The following is a 20,429-nucleotide window of genomic DNA, read 5'->3' as shown; positions in this document are numbered from 1 at the left end:
CTAGTATGCAGGTCTCCTTGTCCCAGTATGCATGTCTCCTTGTCCCAGTATGCAGGTCTTATGGTCCCAGAATGAATGCTCCTTGCCCAAGTATGAATGTCTCCTTGTCCCAGTATGCATGTCTCCTTGTCCCACAATGCAGGTCTTCTTGTCCCAGTATGCAGGTTTTCTTGTCCCAGTGCACAGGTCTGCTTATGCCAGTATGCAGGTCTGCTTGTCCCAGTATGCAAGTCTGCTTGTCCCAGTATGCAGGTCTGCTTGTCCCAGTATGCAGGTCTCCTTGTCCCACAATGCAGGTCTTCTTGTCCCAGTATGTAGGTTTTCTTGTCCCAGTGCACAGGTCTGCTTATGCCAGCATGCAGGTCTACTTGTCACAGTATGCAGGTCTCCTTGTCCCAGTATGCATGTCTGCTTGTCCCAGTATGCATGTGTGCTTGTCCCAGTATGCATGTCTGCTTGTCCCAGTATGCATATATCCTTGTCCCAGCATGCAACTCTGCTTGTCCCAGTATGCAGGCCTCATGTATGTAGGTCTCATTGTCCCAGTATGCAGGTCTCCTTGTCCCACACTGCAGGCTGCTTGTCCCAGTATGCAGGTCTCATTGTCCCAGTATGCAAGTCTCCTTGTCCCACAATGCAGGTCTGCTTGTCTCAGTATGCATGTCTGCTTGTCCCAGTATGCATTTCTGCTTGTCCCAGTATGCATATATCCTTGTCCCAGCATGCAACTCTGCTTGTCCCAGTATGCAGGTCTCATGTATGCAGGTCTCATTGTCCCAGTATGCAGGTCTCCTTGTCCCACAATGCAGGTCTGCTTGTCCCAATATGCATGTCTGCTTGTCCCAGTATGCATTTCTGCTTGTCCCAGTATGCATATATCCTTGTCCCAGCATGCAACTCTGCTTGTCCCAGTATGCAGGTCTCATGTATGCAGGTCTCATTGTCCCAGTATGCAGGTCTCCTTGTCCCACAATGCAGGTCTGCTTGTCCCAATATGCATGTCTGCTTGTCCCAGTATGCATTTCTGCTTGTCCCAGTATGCATATATCCTTGTCCCAGCATGCAACTCTGCTTGTCCCAGTATGCAGGTCTCATGTATGCAGGTCTCATTGTCCCAGTATGCAGGTCTCCTTGTCCCACAATGCAGGCTGCTTGTCCCAGTATGCAGGTCTCATTGTCCCAGTATGCAGGTCTCCTTGTCCCACAATGCAGGTCTGCGTGTCCCAGTATGCATGTCTGCTTGTCCCAGTATGCAGGTCTGCTTGTCCCAGCATGCAACTCTGCTCGTCCTAGTATGCAGGTCTGCTTGTCCCAATATCCAGGGCTCCTTATCCCAAGGTCTGTGTTTATGTATCCTAGAGTGTGTATTTCATTAGCTCAGTTGTCTTTCCCAGAACCAGTGTTCATGTCTCCCTGTCTGGCGCCTCCCTGTCCATGTGAATCCATGTCTTGTGGATCACGTCCTGTGCCCCGCTCTCCCAGTGTTTATGCCTGCCTATCTCAGACGGTGCCACAATGTGTCACATGTTATCGTGACTTTTGCTCAGTCACCCGGTGAGGAGCGGATATCTGAGAGTAAGCTAGAGACCCCTACACAGAGTTGATTTCCAGCTTTGTGTGGAGGTCCTGCACAGATGGACTCCATTAAGGGCCTTGCCTCCTTCCTAGGACAGGGTAGCAAATCAGAAATCTTTTTTTTTTAGTTTCCTTGCATGGCTGTTTGAAAGAGAAAATGCCTGCTCAGAAAGTTTGCTTGATGCCAGTCCTGTCAAGTGCCTCACATCACGGGTTAGTCTAACGCATTTTAGTGCGTTCCTCTGTACTTCCATACTAAAATGAATTGTCATGCACGTATGACAACCCCTTTGCATTGCTCGGGCGCTTTTCGCTCAGTGCGGTACGTGCACTGCCAGCACTAGTCTGACTGATCTTTATATGCCCCAGACATTGAAAGCTGGGCCCAGAGAAGAGGTGACTGCGGTTGTCATGGAAACCGTCTCTAGGCCCGGCTTGTTACAATTTATAATTTATGTGTCTGGCTTCATGCTGTGATTGGGTTGCAGGATGCATGCAATTTTCAAGGGCACTAGACAGGATGCTGCGTCATGACTCCTGAAGCAAGATCGTCCCAGGGCCCTTGGAGCAGCATGCAGCACAACTCAAAGCCCACCCAGACCTGCAAGCTCACACGGTGCAACCGTGTGACAGACTATATTGTCTCCCTTCACACGGTCACCTACTGATGAGCCGAAATCACACGGTAGTAGGAAAAACAAGCTGAAAAACAGTGGTTTTACAGCCCTTGTTTGGAGGCTTTGAACTGCTGACGTCCATTAAGGAATGTGAAAACACCCCAGCACCTTGACACCAGCCTCAGCAAACTTTTTTCCTTCTTTTTAGAGGAGGGGGCTTGGGGGTGCGGTCGGGCAAGAAGTCCCGCCCCTTCTCACACTGTGACATTCTTGCTTTGTTTGACAGGCATGTCTCTCGAGTGACCTGTGATGATTACCCCGGCTGTGATGGGCTCCCCGCCCTGCCTCTCTCTGACAATTGTTTTAATTGTTGGCTGATCTGCTCTCTGTGTCCCTCTTACCCTGTCCTTGAGACAATGTCTCTTAGTCTCATTGTCCACATACTCTTGCTCCACTGTCCTTGTTTCCTAATCGCACTGCTGGGGTGTCCTTCCATTGTGCACATTACCTTGTTCTGTTTCTGTCCCATGCCTTTGTCATGGTGCCCCGTTCCTTAGGGTGTATTTTCATGAAACATTGTTTGCCTGTCTGTGTTCAGGTGTCCATTTTTACCTGTTCAGTGTCTCTTTGCCCCAGTATCACCCTGCTCAGGTGAAGCCCTCCTTCACTGTCTCCCTGCCCTAATGTCTCTATACCACATAATGTGTGCCTTCCTGTCCCCCTACCATAGTGTTCCTGCCCCATTGAACCTGTGTTACTGCCCAAGTGCCCACGTTATCCCTTTGTGTTTTTTCTCCCTGTCAGTGTCTGAATCTCCCTGGACTGTGTCCTTGTCTCCTGCCCCAGTATCCATGCCTTCCTGTCCCCGTGTTGCGTTGTCCCAGTACCCCATCTTCTTGGTTTACCTCTCTCACAGTCCATCAACCTGCTTCTTGTCTCAATGTACACCACCCTCTCAAGGAGGCCATGTTTCACTGCCTGTCTTTCCCTGCCTCTCTGTATTTCACCTTTTGCAGTACCCACATTTCCCTGGCCCAGTCACAGTGTGTTCTTGTCCTATCGACTCTTTGCCCCATTGTTTAATTCCCAACACCAGTATGTCCCTGTTACTGTGTCTCCTGCCTCATTATCTTCCAGCCCTTATATTCTTCCTTCCCTAGTGCCTCGAGGTCCCAGTGGCAATGTGCGCTGCTGTGTTTTTCTTGTCCATTGATCATGTCCGGGTGTGTCTCTTTTATCAGTGTGTGACGCTGTTGCGGTGTATGTCTGCCTGCCCCAGTCATACATTTGTTAAAGTTATTTAGGAAGGCTCCCCCGGGCTCAGCGCGATTTAGGACAGGTAAACGAGCCTGTCCATGTTGTCTTCCTCGCAGCCTTTCCCCATCATCCATCTTTTACAGGGAGGTGCCCGAGGCTCGTCCCAAACATTGCTACCTGGTATTTCTCACACAGGCCAGTGACATCACACCTTGTTTATTCCCCAAGGACCACAAACTCCATCTTGTCTCAGTCAAGCCCTACGCTCATATCACGTATTGACGCACGCACGCGCGCGCACACCCTTACACCTCCTCAGCACTCTTTTACTTTGTTTCCTAGTGTCCCGGGTCCTTTCCTCGCCCCGCACCCTGCCTCTTAAAGTCTGTTTCCGTCCTGCTGACGGAGAAGGGAAGAGGGTGAGGCGACCCGTGCCCTGGTCTAGCCTGTAAGCACAGCGGCCCATGGCTGGGCCTGGAATCGCACACCGGGATACAGCTCGAGAGGTCGCAGTGCCCGCAGCGCTTTCACTCCTTCAAGCCTTATTTGGTCCAGAGAAATGGCAGGCACTAGGGGCTGACAGGAGCTCCTGAATGTAGCGCTGAGCACACACTGTCTGCGGAGAGCCTGTGTACCGAGGGGCTGCGGGAGCAGTGAAGTGGAGGGCTGTGTGCAGGGTGCAGGCTTTGAGGGTGTGCAAGGAGGAGCAATCCGTGTGGTAGTTTGCAGCGAATGAGGGACTGTGAAGAAGCCAATGCCTGTGGCTTGGGCTGGAGGCATGGGGGGCTGTGGAAGGAGCCACCACAGACACCCAGGGCCTCTGGAACCAGCAGGTGTCTGTGGGTAGGTTTCAGGCATTGAAGACAAGGGGTTCATGCTGATGCAGGGACTCTGGACCAGGCCCTTATAATGGTCCAGCCTTGGGCAGCCGGCTGGAGAACGCATTGGGCTGAAGCATCAGAAAATCGTCCCACAAACACTCTTCAGCCTAAACATTTTTATCTTAAAATCTACCGGTCAGTTGCAGTCAATTTTTTCTGGTGGTGGAGAAGATCGTGGAGAAACACTGATCGTGGAGAAACACTGATCGCCGGGAAGCACTGAACGTGTTAGAATTTCCCCCCCAGAATCAATTATTAATATTTCTGGATCTGTGCAGGTTAGAAAGATTGTTGGATGGGTGCAGAATGAGTCTCAAAGCCAAAATAAACAGGGGTGAGAAGGTAGACTACTTCCTAGCCCACCTGGGACCGGTGAGGTAGAATACAGGAACTCTGCTAGCATAGGGTGGGTTGGAAATTGTGAAGGACCACAAACTTTTTCTCTACATGTGATGTAAGTATTTGACTCAGATGTTTATGTTTATTGGTTGCATCCTATGGATCTCAGGGTTCTCATGGCTCCCAGGTGACCTCTGTCTAGACTGTGTGATCCTCCACAAAGGCTCTCTAGTCAGCGTTACTTACTGTAGGTCTCTGTAGGCTCAGAGGGGCTCCTTTGGGCCAGCATTTAAGCGATTCTTCTCTTATCACTGGTTCGACTCCTGGTGCCATGCCTTTTCCGGCACTGGCGTGCAGTCTCACTCCCTGTCCCAATAATCTATAAATACTGGCTCAAGAGATCAGTTTTCGTCCTCTACTCATGGCCAACACAGGCAGCTTGAGGCAACCGGAGGTCTCTTTTATTAAAAAATTTCATCACTTCTCCCATTCTTTTCCTGTTCTTGTCCAAGTTTTCTTTGGCTCTGAAGCTGAGGGTTGTAGGACAGACAGTTTGGGCGGGTCCAGGGGGTTTAGGATTGCAGGTCAGGCAGAGATCTGTAATGAGTCATGTTGTTTTGGATAAAAACAATAACACAGGACGAGGGAGATGGGTGGGTTTGAATCAGGCAGGAGGAAGCCTACTCTAAAAAAAAGAAAAGATGCGCGAAGACAATCCCACCCCCCCCAGAAACAGGTATAAGTAAAGGGGACCTAGGAAGCAGTATGTGTAGTTCACTACACACACTTCCTCTCTTTCTCTTTCTCTCTTTGTTTTTCTTTTTCTCCCCCTCTCCACCATTTCTCTTCATTCTCATTCTATTTATGGTATCCGGGGGCTGGTACCTGTAGAAAGCTTGTAGACAGTATCCCCAAAGTGGCACAGATTAAAAAGTGTGTTCTCCTGGACTATCTGCTCTCTTCTAACACCACTAGTCTTCTTGCCTTGGTTCATGGGTTACTTGCCACCCTCATTCAGGACGCGGGCACCCTTTTGGAGATTCCTACTCATGGTAAGCGGTGGAGCACCTGTGGTGCACTTGCATACTTGTCAAACTCTGTGAAGGAAAAAGACCGGGCTAACCAGAAAAAAGACAGAGTAGGACAGCACAGCTTCTCCAAACCATGTGGAGGTCTTTAACGAAAGAGAAAGAAACAAGGGGCCGCGAAAGGAGTACTTTCTGTGTCTAGGCTTCGACAAATGAGTGGTGGTAGAGTTCTTTGGAAAAGGCTGGTGTCAACGAGGGCCTGTGATATGAGAAGACATCTGTAGAGATAAGCAGAAGGCGCAGAGGGACTGTGAATGGAATTAAGAAGGAGTCATTTGACTGGCTGACAGTCATCCCAGAAGGTTGGGATGGGCTCCTGTACTAATATGTAGAAAAATATTCTGAGAGTCTGCAGCACTGTACCGGCCTACCTGGACCCTCCATGAGGCTAATCAATAACCCGATCCAGTCATTCAGGGTATGCCCGGGTGACTGGTGCTATACACTGCGCATCGGAGCCTCTAACTACAGGTCTTGGTTGAGTCATTAAAAGATCTGTGAATCAAAGAGCGGGAGGATTCCCCAGCATCTGCGATGGCATCAAGCGCCTAGAGGCCAAACACAACTCGTATTTTTATACCTTAATGCAGAACCTTCTTGGATGGCTCTCCCGCATAAGGAGTTTCATTATGATAGAAGCAGGTGCATTTTTGAGCTTACGAGAAGGAGAGCAGACACCTTTTGCAAAGTAACGTTGGTACATTTTCTACCAAACAAGTGAAAATCTAAAATCCTTGCCAGTGGTACTTCATGAAGCAACACTGGCAAGGATTTTAGATTTTCACTTGTTTGGTAGAAAATGTACTAATGTTACTTTCAGAGATTGGCACTTAAGTTCCAGTTAACAAAGTTAGTAGCGGCAGGAAAACATTGCAGTTATGGGTTACTATGGTGAGGCAGTTATCCTGGATAGATTAAGTCCACAATATGTTTTGATGTAAGCCCTCTGGACTCTGCAAATCCTAGAGACTGTCTTACAGTAAAGGTTTTCTAGGCACCTATGTATCGGCCTTATGATTTCATTGATTGTCCTTACCCCTAAGTGCTCATCTCCGCATTGCAGATTTAGGTGTAGTTGTGGAGTGGCATGTCCTGGTTGGACGGCGCAGCTGAGTCGGCTCAGGATACACATGCAGCGAGTTGAGCATGGCAGTGAGTAGACCCTGGTTACTGAGGCTTTTAATATATGAGCTTGGTGTGCGGAGAGCAGGATGGAGAGAAAGGCAGCTCCAGTCAAGAAAACAAATTTTCCATAATATCCCTTTTCATATTTAAAAGAGGTTATTGCATATGAGGGAAAGCTGGGAGCGGTGCGGTTGGCACAAATGTAAATAGGTATCTTAAGCCTTCCTGATGTAAGTAGGTATCTTAAGCCTTCCTGATGTAAGTAGGTATCTTAAGCCTTCCTGAGCCTAAGGCCGACTGCCTGATGTTTTTGTGAGCACCAGATCTCCCTCCAAATGGGTCCAATTTTCCCATGAGTTGGTGAAACCGATCATCATAGTTTGGAAAGAGATTCATGGCTTTCGGTTCGGCCTCTGCCCTGCACTGATGTAAGGATGCATTCTGGAGTGTAATGGGATTTCTTTAGTGTTCAGACCAGCCCAGTCACTCACCGTGCATGGCATATGAGCCATCATCAGTAGAGTGATAACGTAGCAATGATATACTGATGTAGAAACTTTGAGTGATGGAACTTAAACAGGATAAAACCATATGTTTGAACACATTTACATGCTGTACACATGTAAACTTGTAAACCAGTGGGAGGTGTGGTATCTGATAGTCAAGAGATGGGGGCCGGGGTTAAGCATTTTCAAGACTTAGAAGGCTTGTTTATAGCATATGCTTCAAATGTAGATGGGACACGGAGCTGTAATGTACGTGTTAAGTACTCGTCAGAGCACTATGAAGGTGCAGAGCCTTCAGGATGTAACAGGTTCCTGAAGAACTCGCACCACCAAGCAAGCCCCATAACACCTCGGGTGTCCAACCTAGGAGCCTCCAACAGTGTCTCTTTCGCTCGATCTGACCCTCCATAAATTCATCAACTAATAAAAAGCCTCAGGCCCAGCAAGGCACAGGAGACACATGTTGCTCCCCCTTGCAGCTGCTAATACAGATTCTCTGGCCAAACAGCTACCACCTCTCATCAATAACTCATGGTTGCATATATTTCAGTGGTCTTCCAATACCCGGTGGTAGTAGAGGTCGGTGAGAAAACTTTCCTTGACCCATAGGCCTACCTCAAAGCCTCCAATGCCCAACCGCAGCGCAGGACAGAATCTCTTTCTAAATGCCACGCAGGGCTGGACTGACCATTCTGTCACTCTGGCATTTCCCTGGTAGGCTGCAGAAGGTTGTGTGTGGGGGGTGGGTGGGGGCTGCTTTCAGAGATGGTTGATATGCCATGACCAATATGTGAAGACACTATGGCCGTATTCCGGTTGCGGCCCACTGCACTCTGGGGCTGGTATGCACATTTCTGTTGGAGCTGATTTGGGGTTTCTGGTTGATCCCTGATGCTAAGCCTCTCCTGTAAAGGCTAACAGCTCTCGCGTCCTAAACACACCCATGACCAAATCAAACCCTCCCACTCCACCAGCCAACTTCACTCAGCAAGGACCAAAGAAAGTGCAAAAGCAGAGATGAATAATGTCTTTTGGCAGCTGCTCTGAGTCTTTGGTACACCTTACCCAAAGACGTCTGCATACTTACACCCTCATACTCTGAAGTCCTCTTTTGTAAATCCCACACGCAGGACATCTGTTGCCCTTCCGCATAAAGCACCACACGCCCTGCGCCTTTTCACATGCTTCTAGAACTAGTCCTCACCGCCTCCATGCCATCCAGGACCTTCCCATGAGAATGGAAGTAACATTGTCCATCTCAAGCTCTTCCCTCCCGCAGAGACGGCAACAATGTGGCTTTCGTGAGAGGGGTCCGTGTAATCTGGCAGCGTGTACTCTTGTCTGGAGAAATCCCTGCACCATTCCTCTGGGAATCGAGAGTTTGTCTTGACTCGCATTATCTTCTCGTTTCATGAACCCTGGGCTTTAATGCAGCAATGCAGCTCTTACCTCATCCTCTTCTCTCACAAGTTCACAAAAGCAATTTTCAAAGTGAAAGTATTTTTCATGAAGTTCATGGCTTTATTCAGGAGGGAGGGAGAGCTTTGCAGGATTCCAGCAGTAGCAGTTTTCGGTTTTCTAAATACTAAAGTGTTAATTTTTAGATTAACAGAAAACGACCTAAATGCATCTGAAAGAGAGTGGTTATGGAGACTTGAGGGGCACTGTTAAAGGGTGACAGCGAGGGAATCCGTGGTGGAGTTGGCGACCACTTCCACCATGGATGGGGGTGGGGGTGCCAACAAACATTGTCGCACTCTGCGCCACTAGTGCTAAAGCCGGCCCTGAACAGACTAGATGGGTGGTTGAATATGCATCCTTCAGGTGCTAAGGGCTCAGAACATGGCAGGGGAGCAGGGGAATGCTTGCAGTCTCATGGTGGAGTTGAATAGGGTTCTGCCTGAGAGGTAGTGAGAGAAGGTGAGTGCAGGGTTGAAGGAGTCGAGGATGCACTATCGTTTTTAATTGTGTTTTATTCCCTCTGCTTTCATGCCAGGGGAGCTGCAGCTTCTGAGAGAGCAGTGCCAGCAGCTGAGGACTGAGCGCAGGTCCCTGCTCGAGAGTAACAACCTGCTCAGGAGGCAGATGCATGAGGCAGAGGGACCGCAGCTCAGGTATATCTATCTATCTATCTATCTATCTATCTATCTATCTATCTATCTATCTATCTATCTATCTGTCTGTCTGTCTGTCTGTCTGTCTGTCTGTCTGTCTGTCTGTCTGTCTGTCTGTCTGTCTGTTTGTCTGTCTGTCTCTGTTTGTCTGTCTGTCTCTGTTTGTCTGTCTGTCTATAATACTCACTGGGGATTTATAAAAGAGCTGCTGTAGAAAAACATATGTTCATTTTTGCAAATTATTTTTACAACAACTGTAATCATCAAGATACCCCTATCTACTATTGCCTGAAAAAGGGAAACTTTGTAGACCACTCGCTTCATCTTTTAAGAAGCATACATGTATATCCTTGCTCTTTTTTAAAATAGCTGAAAGCAACTTCAGCTCCATAATATCCACCACTTTAATTTCTGTAAAGACCTCTTGTATCCTATATACTTGGAGCGGGCTCTGAGTTCGCCCCTGCTCACGTTCAGATGGCTTTTTGGCTACCTAAGTTTCCTGCTCCTTATTCGTTGGTTTTCCTCCCTATTCTTGTCCCTACTAACAGAGCAGGTCTGTATCACCATGTTTGGATTAGATGAGTTGTATCCTTCCACAGCTGATGTCAGGACCTCACACTGCGGTGCATGAGGACTGGGAGCCAAGGCCTGCCAGTTTCCCAGCTGGGTGAGAGGGCATCGCCCAGGGAATCCAAGATCACCTGCAGCTGGAGACTGGAACACCAGTGCCTGCCTGCTTGCAAAGACCAGTGTCTCCTATGAGGTAAAGGAGAGCATTGAAGGGAGCGAGGTCCAGTGGGGGATCCTGGTGATTGGATGTCTGTAGTGAGGTGTGAGCAGACCGTTGCTTCACCAATTGGGTCATTGCCTGTGTGCAGGGAAAAGTCTGCAACCCCCCCCCCCCCCCCCTCTCGTATGCCAGAGGAGGACCGCTGTGAAGTGAGCTGTGAACTTTGCTGCACCGATTGGGCCATTGCCTCTGTGCAGGTCTGAAACTAGTGATCCTGTATGTCAGGTGGAGCCACCGAGGAGAGTGCTGCTGTGCCGATCAGGCTATAGCCTGTGTACAGAATGAGGATAGTGACCCCGTATGCCAGTGGGGCCACTGGAACACGGCAAGGAGCGTGGTCTAGTCAAGACTGTCATTGTGAGGAGGAGGCTGCCATAGTGACCCCTGGAGGCCCAAGTCCCAACGAAGGAGCATCACAAGGAGCATCACCCCCCACTCACCTGTTGGGAGTAACCCATGAAACGTACCCGTATCGAAGGAGCATCGAAGACCCCTCCTGGCTCTGCCATCGCAGGACCGCGTGTGAGGAACTTGAGGACATCCAACCACTGCCCCTCCTGGGCTGTGTTTCAAGAACTTACTGGAAACAGCCACTACATCTTCAGCACCTACGAAGGGGGCGCACTCTCAGACTCTGGCCGTTCAGATCCTGCTGGTGTGGGTAAGACTGATTTACGGGTCAGACAGCCCTTGGGAAATTAGCATGCCATATAGCGCTTCAGTGGCGGAACACTTTAGACTTTAATATGAGAGTTGGAGTGGAACTCCTGAGACTTGGAGTACTAGTGGGGCTTAACCTGAACGTTGCCTATAATGATTGTGGAATAACCACTACTGCTACCAAAAGGAGAGTGGGACTCAGGAACCTGCCTATAAAGCACTAGAGTGCTGGCCTCAGAGGACTGTGTATATTATGTTTTTGAATGTCATATCTTACTTTGTGTTTCATACACAAATGCTCCTTTTTCCATTAAAGCAAGTTTTCGACTGGACAATTATTTCTTGCTGCTGCTGAACCTATTTTTGAGTGGCCTGTGTTCACTCCCTTTGTTTACCTCCTTCCCTGAGAAGTTGCTTGACCCGCGCTACCACTGAGAGTCAAGTGCTGAAGGGTACTTGACCCAGTTGCTCAGGATCCACAGTAGATCGGACCATGGGACATTAGAAGTAGAAGGCCGGAACCCCCATGTTTGGTCCCAATAACTCCTGCTTGCTGTGTGGCCTTCTGAGCGGGGTTCAGGCGATTTGTTTTACCATTCATGCTGTCAATATGCATATCCATTGGCCCTCATGGCATGAGCAACACCAAAAGTAACCTATTAATAACATGTGCTCTGTTTTGGAAAAATGGTGCATGGTAAAGCAATTGGTTTTAGCCAGCATTTCATGTCAAATAAGTAAAAAGAGCAACTGGGAACTGTCAATTATAGTTGCCCAAAAGCTGTTGGGCTAAGATTAAACTAAATCAAAGAATGTGAAGTTGCCATGCAAAAGGAAATTACTGCAATGGCTGTTTAAACTACAAATGATTAAAATAATTTGATCAAAGAATTAAGGAAAAAAGCCCAAATATTCTATTATGGTTACAGTTGTCAACATGTGCCCCACATATCTTTGGTCATACAAACAAATAAACAGGCCTCATCATATTTTACCATTGGTCTGGTGGTGGTATGGTCTGCAGTCAGATAAGGAGCCATCCTTTATTACCCTTTCTCATCGCAGTGTGGAAAACATACGTGACTTGCATGCCCAATTACCAGGGACTATGAGGGCATGAGGCCACTACAGCCTACCACTGTTACATCATTTTTAGGTCAGTACCACCAGATAGCACAGCTATTTGGTTGTGAAAGATATATTATGGACTTACCAAGAATTTCCAGGGGATTGGAGCCTGCTCCTTGTCACTCTCATTTGCCTGAATCGTATTAATGTCACAGCTTGTCAATCTTGTGTTTGTCCCTCCCATGGAGCACTGCCTCTTTACCATCTCTTTTGATTGCTTCCACTGCTTGCTTTCAAGCACTATTTTTTTATTTTTGGTTAAACACTCCACAAAAATACATGTGTTTTCTAGCTGTCTCCCTCATGTACTCCTATCCCACTGCACTCAGTGTTGCTCACAGTTGTCTGTGTGCTTCTCCCTGCCCCCCTCCATGTTGCTCTTTATGCTTGTGTCCTCCTTCTTGCTTTATAGCCTGTGTGCTTCTCTCGTGCCCACTCCACATTGCTCTCCTGTCTGTTGCTTCTCCTCTCCACCTGCCCTTAGTGTTGCTTCTGCCCTACCCTCTGCAGTTCTTCTACCCCTATCCATGCCCCCCTTGTCTGTCACCCGTTGGATCTCCTTCCTACCCCGAGCCTATGTCTAACTTTCGTCCCCCGCCATCTATGTTGCTTCGCCTCACTCAGGACATACTTCTTCGTTGCCCATTGCTTCTACTCCCCAACCAACCCTATATGTTGCTTCCTTCCCCCACCCTCTGTTTTGCTTCCCCCCATCCGCGATGTCCATGTTACTCCACCCAACTGTATCCTCTGTTTTGGTCCCCACCACCTGAGCTTAAAAAATGCTTTTGCCCATTTTTCTTTTTATTTGCTGATCCAACTTGGATCTGCCGGCGCGTCGTAGACTTTAAAAAAATCTTATTTTCCATGATGCACAGCATCAGAGATTCTATACCGTATGGCTAAAGAACATAAAAAAGCAAGTAGGTCTCAAAGCCGACGCCTATGGTCAATGTTTATTAGACAGACCATTAGGCACATGAGTGTTTGTACTAAGCCCAGGTTCTCAGCTGAGGTGAAAATGGTTGTCAATCCAGACAGAAAGGATTCTGGGGTTGTATAGAGGAGACAGTTTTCTCATACATAAATGTGAATGGTATGCATGTTTAGGAAAATATGTGTACCCTTTCAGACAGTGAAAAAGGTTTTTATATTTTCACTTCGATCTCATATGCAACCAAATATTGTGAGTGCTATTCCCATTCACTTTAAACCTGCATCTAAGAAGCAGACATTTGCTTATGACATATTTATTTTTGCTGGGGGTTGCAGGTGATGGGCACTCCTTTTAGGAGACTGTAACTTATTTTTTAATGCTCAGACTTGATAATTGGTATTTTTCTATGAAAGCATTGGTTGGTTCACAGTCTTCAATTGTCACTCCCATGCGCTCCTGGATTTGCTAACTCTGACATGGCGTATCTGTGTTGCTAGGGATGGAAGTCTCACTGAAGCAGAAGAGGAAGGTAGGGACACAGATGACAACCAGGAGGAGGATGGAAGAGAGACGCCAAGGATGGAACCCGAACAAACTGAGAATGAACCCAGGACTGAATGCATCTCTGCCTGGAGGCAGAGCGAAACAAGCCTGGAAGAGAGGGGCCTTCCTCCTGTCCTGGAGGAAGAGGAGGATGAGGTTCAGGAAGCATCCTGTGTCCCCTTGGAGGCCTCCACCGAGGTCGTGTGCCAAAAAGAGACACCAAAGACTCAAAGAGAGGATGAAGGCTTTGGCCTCAGGCAGCAGCTGCAGAGTGCAGAGGAGAAGGTGCAGCTTGCACAGAATGAGGTAAGACATGACTGGAAGAAGTGCAGGGAATTCAATATCCAAACCACTGTTAATAATCTGTGAACCTGCGTAGACCAAGATATCAGCATGGAGCTACGGGAGATTTCCCTCTTACCCTGCAAACAGGCAACCCCACTCCCATTTTAGGAACTAATCTGTCCTCTATGCAAGCATCAGTCCAATCCCCGCATGAAGTTAGGTGCACGCAAACTGCTGCCTTCTTGGCGCAATGCCCCATGGATATATGGTTATGTTACCCTCCACACCAGCACTGACACATTGCTCCATAGGGCCACGGTCACCCTATCCTCTCAGACGATATTCATCCTGTGCCCAGCATGGTGATAGGAGAACTTTGACCTAGCACTGATCCATTTCCCATCTCCCTCTTGATGTTGAGGACTTTACCTCCTCACCATCTCCACCCAATAGTGAGCATGTTGTTATGTTACATATAGTGTCTGAATGATGGTGGCATGCTCTGGGTTGCATTGTTTGTAAAAACTCTTTGTGGGACCTTGTTATCTTGTCACCTGACTCTTCTTCTTCTTCTCTCCTGCCTATGTGTGCTTTCTCTCACGACTCATGATTGCACCACTCTCCCTTCCGTTTACAACCCACTGACCTTCATACTGCTTTCCTTACTGCGCTTTAACTTTTTCTTTGGTTTGTCTTCCTATTGGCTGGATACCACACATCAACACCTGGCTTTTCGTGGAGCCTCCCTACATCCCTCTTGTCTTCCCTCTCCACCCATCTCATTTGCACCTCTTCAACCATTCCACCTTTCTTTCTCCTCTTTCACACTTTGTCTCCTCTTTTTATCTCTGCTTTTATTTCTCATCATTTGTCCGTCCCTCCCTTCACCGCTCTCGCTCCCTGCCTTTCTCACCATGTAGTGTGAAGGGCTTCTCACTGAGTTCCAAGAGCTCCAGCTGCGTCACCGCCTGAGCCAGGAGGAGCAGGAGAAGCTGCAGGAGGAGCTGAAGCAGTGTCGGGAGGAGATCCACCGACTGAAGGGCTCCAGCTCACAGGTAACCCACTGCTTGGAGTACTTGTTAGCGCTTCGGGTACTCGCCACTGAGTGGGGTGCATGAAACTTCTAAATGGCCTTGTCACTGCTTGGGGTACTTGACACTGTTCTTGCTGTGCGGGTGTATTTGTTGGTGCCCACGGTATTCTCCATTACTCTTCACTTTTGGCGATGCTCTCCACTGCTTAGCATACTATTCACAGTCCCTGTTAATCTCCATTGCTTGGTATAATCTCCACTGCTTAGGATGGTTTCTATTGCTTGGTTATTCTTTACTGCCTGGGTTACTCTTTACTTTTCCTTCTCCCCCTTAAAGTCCTATTGTTTGAGTTTTTCTTCAATGCTAGGTCTAATCCGCACTGCTTATGTTACTTTGTATGCAATAGTTACTACCTACTACTTGGAATACTTGTTTCAGCTTGGGGTATTCACCATTAAGGGGTATGCAAGACTCCTCAGTGTTCTTGTCATTGCTTAGTGTACTCGATACTGCACCCGTTGAGAGGGGTACTTTTCATTACTTTGGATATTCTCCTTTACTAAATATACATTTCACTGTTCGGGTGCTCTCCATAGGTTCGGATATTCTCCTCACTCCCTGTTACTCTCCACTGCTTGGGATACTTTCCACTGCTTAGGATGGTCTCTGTTGCTTGGGGTACTCTTTACTTCTCAGGATAATGTCCATTGTTAAGTGCACTCCACTAAAGCAGGGGTACTCTGCCAGTAAAAGTATTTTCTACTGCTCTGGATATTCTTCAATTCAAGGTCTAGTCACTGCTTAAGTTAGTCTCTACGGGTGAGCTACTCTCCACTTCTTGGAGTCCTCGTCACTGTTATGGGTCCTCAAGACTACTTGGAGATGTCTCCTCTTTACATGTTGCTCTCCTCACTGCATGCTATAATCTCTATTCCTCGGGGACTGTGTACAGCCTGGAGTACTGTACACTGCTTGATGTAAAGTCCACACTAAAAACTGTCTCGTTATCCCCACCACATCTTGGTGTATTCTTCCCTGTTCGCTACTCTTAACTGCTAGTTATAATATCCACTTCTTGAGACACTTGACATACACTAGGGTGCCCTCCACTGGTCCAGCTATTCACCTCTGGGAGAGGCATGCGTGGCAAGAAATCCATGAGCTCCTGCTACCTGTTGACTTTGTGGGACAAGACGAGGTATTTAAAGAAGGACCAATAAAAACCAAGAAGCTGTTGTCTGGCCAGATGCTGGACTTCAGTATGATAGGAAGGAAGTAGAACTTGGAAGCAAATGGGGACTTCCAGGCTATCCCTGCCTTTTGTTAGCTCAAAAACAGTAATTGGTCTCTATCTAGATAAAAAAAAATATATATTATTTTTGTGTTAAGAAACGGCAGATGTAGCCTGGAAGTCCTCATCAGCCGTCACCTTGTACTGTCTTCCAGCCAAGCTAAAACCCATGATCCAGCGAGGCAATAGCTTCTTGGGAAACTACCTTACCCCCATGCCTCGGTTTTGTTGTGGCCCAGATTGCCAGGACTCCTCCTTGGCCGAGGGAGAGACTATTGTGTAAATCCGAAGGCCCTGTGCAGCGTGGGGTGCTGCCCTTGAGGGGGTTGGCCACAGGGCCCAGCCTCAGACGATACCATGTGGCCAACCCCCTTACCGCAGATGGGCAAAGGCTATGTGCAGCTTAGGGTTTGGTGGTATGTGGTGGTTGGACACAGGCCAGCGGCAAACCGCCGCCACGCATGACTAAAGGGCTGTGCCTAACGTGGAGCTGGCTGCATGCGGGGTTGGATTTACGTATGGTAATAAAATATTACTTTACGCTAGAAAACAAAACCAGAAATTGACTGAAAAAAACAAAGGTCAAAGTAATGTTATAATTAGGTGAAATGTTCAGTAACAACATAATGTTTTAAACTTTAAAAAACACAGAAATTCGTCATTTATAGTTATCTCAAGTAACTATAACTCATGCCTTAAGGTAACTATAACTTGCTCCATCGCCATGCACTGCTGATTACCCCACATATTACATCCTCTATGAAATAATTGAGAATGGCTGTAGGTAACTGGGTATGCAGTTCCTATAGAGGTGAGAGAGAATGTGTTCTAACAGGCCAGGTATTCTGGTACCAATGGGGTGGTTCCTTATTAGATTAAGAGCCCTCACACACTCTTGCGAGTGTCATGCTTCATCATAAGGCTTTGCTCCTCGTCGAGCCGGCGCTGCAATGCTCGATGGGCCCCCTCTAGGGGGCTCTTTGGCGTAGATCTTTTATCCAAAGCCATATGTGAAGTGCCTGTGTAGGGCTCTTGGCGTAAATGTGTAGCGAGTGAGTGTGAGTGCAGGTGACTAAAAAGAGATCCGATGGATCTCAAGGTTAAAAACTATTTGTTCAGTGAGTCCACCTGTCTGATTAAAAGAGCGTGTTTGCCACCCATAGAGGCAATGATCTCTGGTGGCCTATTAATATCATGAGGTCAACATGTTTCTTGCCTAGGTTAGTCAATCAATGATCTGTAACAATTCTTCAGGACCAAACGGAAGGGAAATATGATCTACACAATGCTTGGAAGCATCAATATATAGCGCGTGAACCAAGCAGTAGAGTGTTCTTTAAAAAAACACCATATATAACTGATTAGGCTGGCTTATTGGAACCTAATGAGGCTGGCCCAATATGGGTTATGTGTGTGCTTCCTCTAGGGCGTCTAGAGCGGTACGCTGTATTTCAGCGTAGTCGTCCTGGCGATGATCTTGCGGCGACCTACTCTGTCTCCAGCGCCATTTACCTACAAGTAATCGGTTGGAGCATGTATGCTGGACCTTTACGTGCTCATGGTCCTCCTTGTTGTAATAGATAATTGAGAATAGCACTGCAAGATTTGCAATGAAGTTATTGAAGCAAAAAAATGTGCATCGCAGTGGCGAGAACCCTTAACTTTCAGCTGGAGGTCATTCTGACCTCGACTTTCAGTGGGAGATCATTTTAATCAAATCAAAGGCCCAAATTGTACAATTGGGGAGCCCTGAAGAATCAGATGATTGGCTTGCTTCTTTTTTGCTATTTTTTTTATGTGTATCTTTGCTGGCCCTCTTTAGCTTCTTGCGTCCAACTCCATCCTTGTTCAACATAATCGCCCTCGAAGCAGCTCATCGAAACATACTCTTCATTTTGCGCACAGTCAATAAAAGTGTGCAGGCAACCATACTGTTGCCGCACACAACAAAAATAATAGGCGGGAACGTTGATCAAGTCCTACATGGGTTGATGGTATTGTGTTTGTGGTGTTTTTTAACCAAATATGGTATTCTGGGCACAGTTGTGTTAAAAGGTGATCTGAAAATGTATTTGTACATTACTGTTTAATAAATACTGTGAATTCTAAGAAACCTCAACTGTTGAGACTTGTCTGTATGGAAATACCTCTATATGGTTGAAGTATGATATATGCCTAGGGCAGTGACATAACAATAGCCCCCTCAGCCCCTGCGGGGTTGGCCTGAGCTACAGAGGGCCCCCTCTGGCACTGTGAACGGGCAGTGGGGCCCCTGGCCTGAAAACCCCTGACTCGGTCTGGAGTGTCGGGGTCCCCCTCCATGGAATTCGCAGGGGAGCCCATCAAGTTTTGTTATGCCACTGGCCTAGGGTAGCAACAGATAAGTGATGAAGGGTGTGTTCCACTTCACACAAAATTAAAGGGAGTCCACATACAGCCTCGATTGAGGAAGCCATGGGGAAAAGTATTAGATGGGACACAGAAGTCTAATTGTATAGGCTGAAAGTCTCTGCCAGGGTTTTTTTTTAAACTATGATTTTATCACCTATGAAACGATAATTTATAGATCACATATTGAATCAAAGTGCCAATTCAACAAGAAGAATACAGCCTGTCCAAAATGGGGAAAAGTGGAGGAAAAGGATATAATTTAAGGACACTCTACAGAACTCATGTTTGTATTTCACAATATCAAGACCACTAATATCAACCTGACCATACATTAACAGTATAGACTGCCACTATACTGCTAAGGTAAACATTTCGAGGTAAGTAGAGATTTACGATTACCATGTACCTTGGCAGTATACTGATAGTCAATATTCTGGAGTTAAAATTGTTGCGGTTCAATATTAAAGCTACAGTATTGTGACTTCTCTCAGTTTGAATGCAGTTCACAGTGAGCAAAGCGGCTCAGATGGGCAGGAACTCACCGCTTGCTGGCTTCAAACAAAGGCCCAATGTCACAAGGCTTATGTTCTATGGGCTCCCCAAGTTCATGTTAGTAGGTGAATTGAAGAAGACCAATGAGCTATTGAGGCAATGTGTGTGAATGGGATGTCTGGGTGGTCCGATTTGGGGCGGTGGGGAAACCGCTGCCTCCATGCATCCTTCATTTTTTTCATTGTCTCCAACTCTCCACCTCTTCTGCTGGACTTGCTTTACTCTTAACCCCTTCACCGCAGGCATGTTTGTGAAACTAAAGCAAACAAAAATTGACTTAATCTTGGTTAAGGGAAAGTGGAGGGATTAATGGAGCAATGTCATTGAAGCAAACCTTGTCTGCTGTCGTATTTAACCACAATTTCTCTTTTTTCTCCTTCTTTCCATTTCCCTTTGTTGCTTCTCCTCGTGTCTCTTAATTTGTTTCTGCCTTCCCTGTCACACATGCCTAATCACTTGATGTGTCCTCATGAAACTCATGTCTAACTTTATCTAATGCTTTGTTCCATGTGGCTATTCACCTCTCTCCATCCCTTCCTGGTGCTGGCATGAAATCTTCTGCCACTCCATCCTATATTCGTTTCATGTCCATTTTCATTCTTTCTCTTGTTTTTCATCTCTCACTTTTGTATCCATGTTCCTTATTTCCCCTCTTCCATCATTCCCAACATTATCTTGCTGTTTTTAATACTATCCCTGTTGATCCGCTCTCAATGCTCCTTCTTGATTATTGCCTTTAACTCTTCAAATGTCCCTCCCTCTCTCTCGTCTCATTTTCTTTTTTCTGGGTCTCTCTCCCTGTCTCTCCATCACTGCCTCTTTCTGCATTCCGATTCGTGTCTTCCATGATCTCTTTCTTGTGTGTACTTATTGTCTTTGTTTGATTTACTTCATCTTACTTTCTTCCTCTTGTGGTTACTCTGCTGTCTTCTTTTCTCTGTATGACCTTTTCTGTTATTGCCTCTCTTTTTTTATATAAATATATTATTTTCTGCTTGCATGGATCCTAATCCCCTTTGCTCCCACATTTTGACTCTACTCCCCCACCACTTCTGTGTCTGTCATCTAAACTTGTTCCTTCTGTTTTTCCCTGCCACCTTGTCTCCCTCTCATTTTCTCATTGCTGCCTCTTTACTCTTTTACCTATCCTCCCAATTGACATTTCAATTGTTTCTTTTCTGTTTCTTTTCCACCCTGCACCCCTTCGTAACTCCCAAATGCTTTTGTATTGATTGTTACATATCTTTTATTCTCCTTATAAATTGCTTGCTCTTCGCCTGCCTTCTCCTATAATTTCTTACAAATCAACTCTC

The 20,429-nt window shown here is 46.9% G+C and overlaps 1 protein-coding gene across 3 annotated transcripts in view; it reads left to right on the top strand.

The window, feature by feature from the left end:
- CCDC136 (coiled-coil domain containing 136) overlaps positions 1-20,429 on the top strand; it is a 247,716-nt gene that overhangs the window by 192,749 nt on the left and 34,538 nt on the right. For all 3 annotated transcript variants that reach the window (XM_085653715.1, XM_085653713.1, XM_085653714.1), the window contains exons 6-8: positions 9,385-9,502; positions 13,518-13,869; positions 14,769-14,903. In XM_085653715.1, the coding sequence (XP_085509841.1) occupies positions 9,385-9,502; positions 13,518-13,869; positions 14,769-14,903 (605 nt within the window). The remainder of the gene's footprint in view (positions 1-9,384; positions 9,503-13,517; positions 13,870-14,768; positions 14,904-20,429) is intronic.

This window comes from Triturus cristatus, chromosome 4_1 (assembly GCF_964204655.1).
Source record: "Triturus cristatus chromosome 4_1, aTriCri1.1, whole genome shotgun sequence".
Classification (NCBI taxonomy): Eukaryota; Metazoa; Chordata; class Amphibia; order Caudata; family Salamandridae; genus Triturus; species Triturus cristatus.
This window is presented reverse-complemented; position numbering and strand designations above follow the sequence as displayed.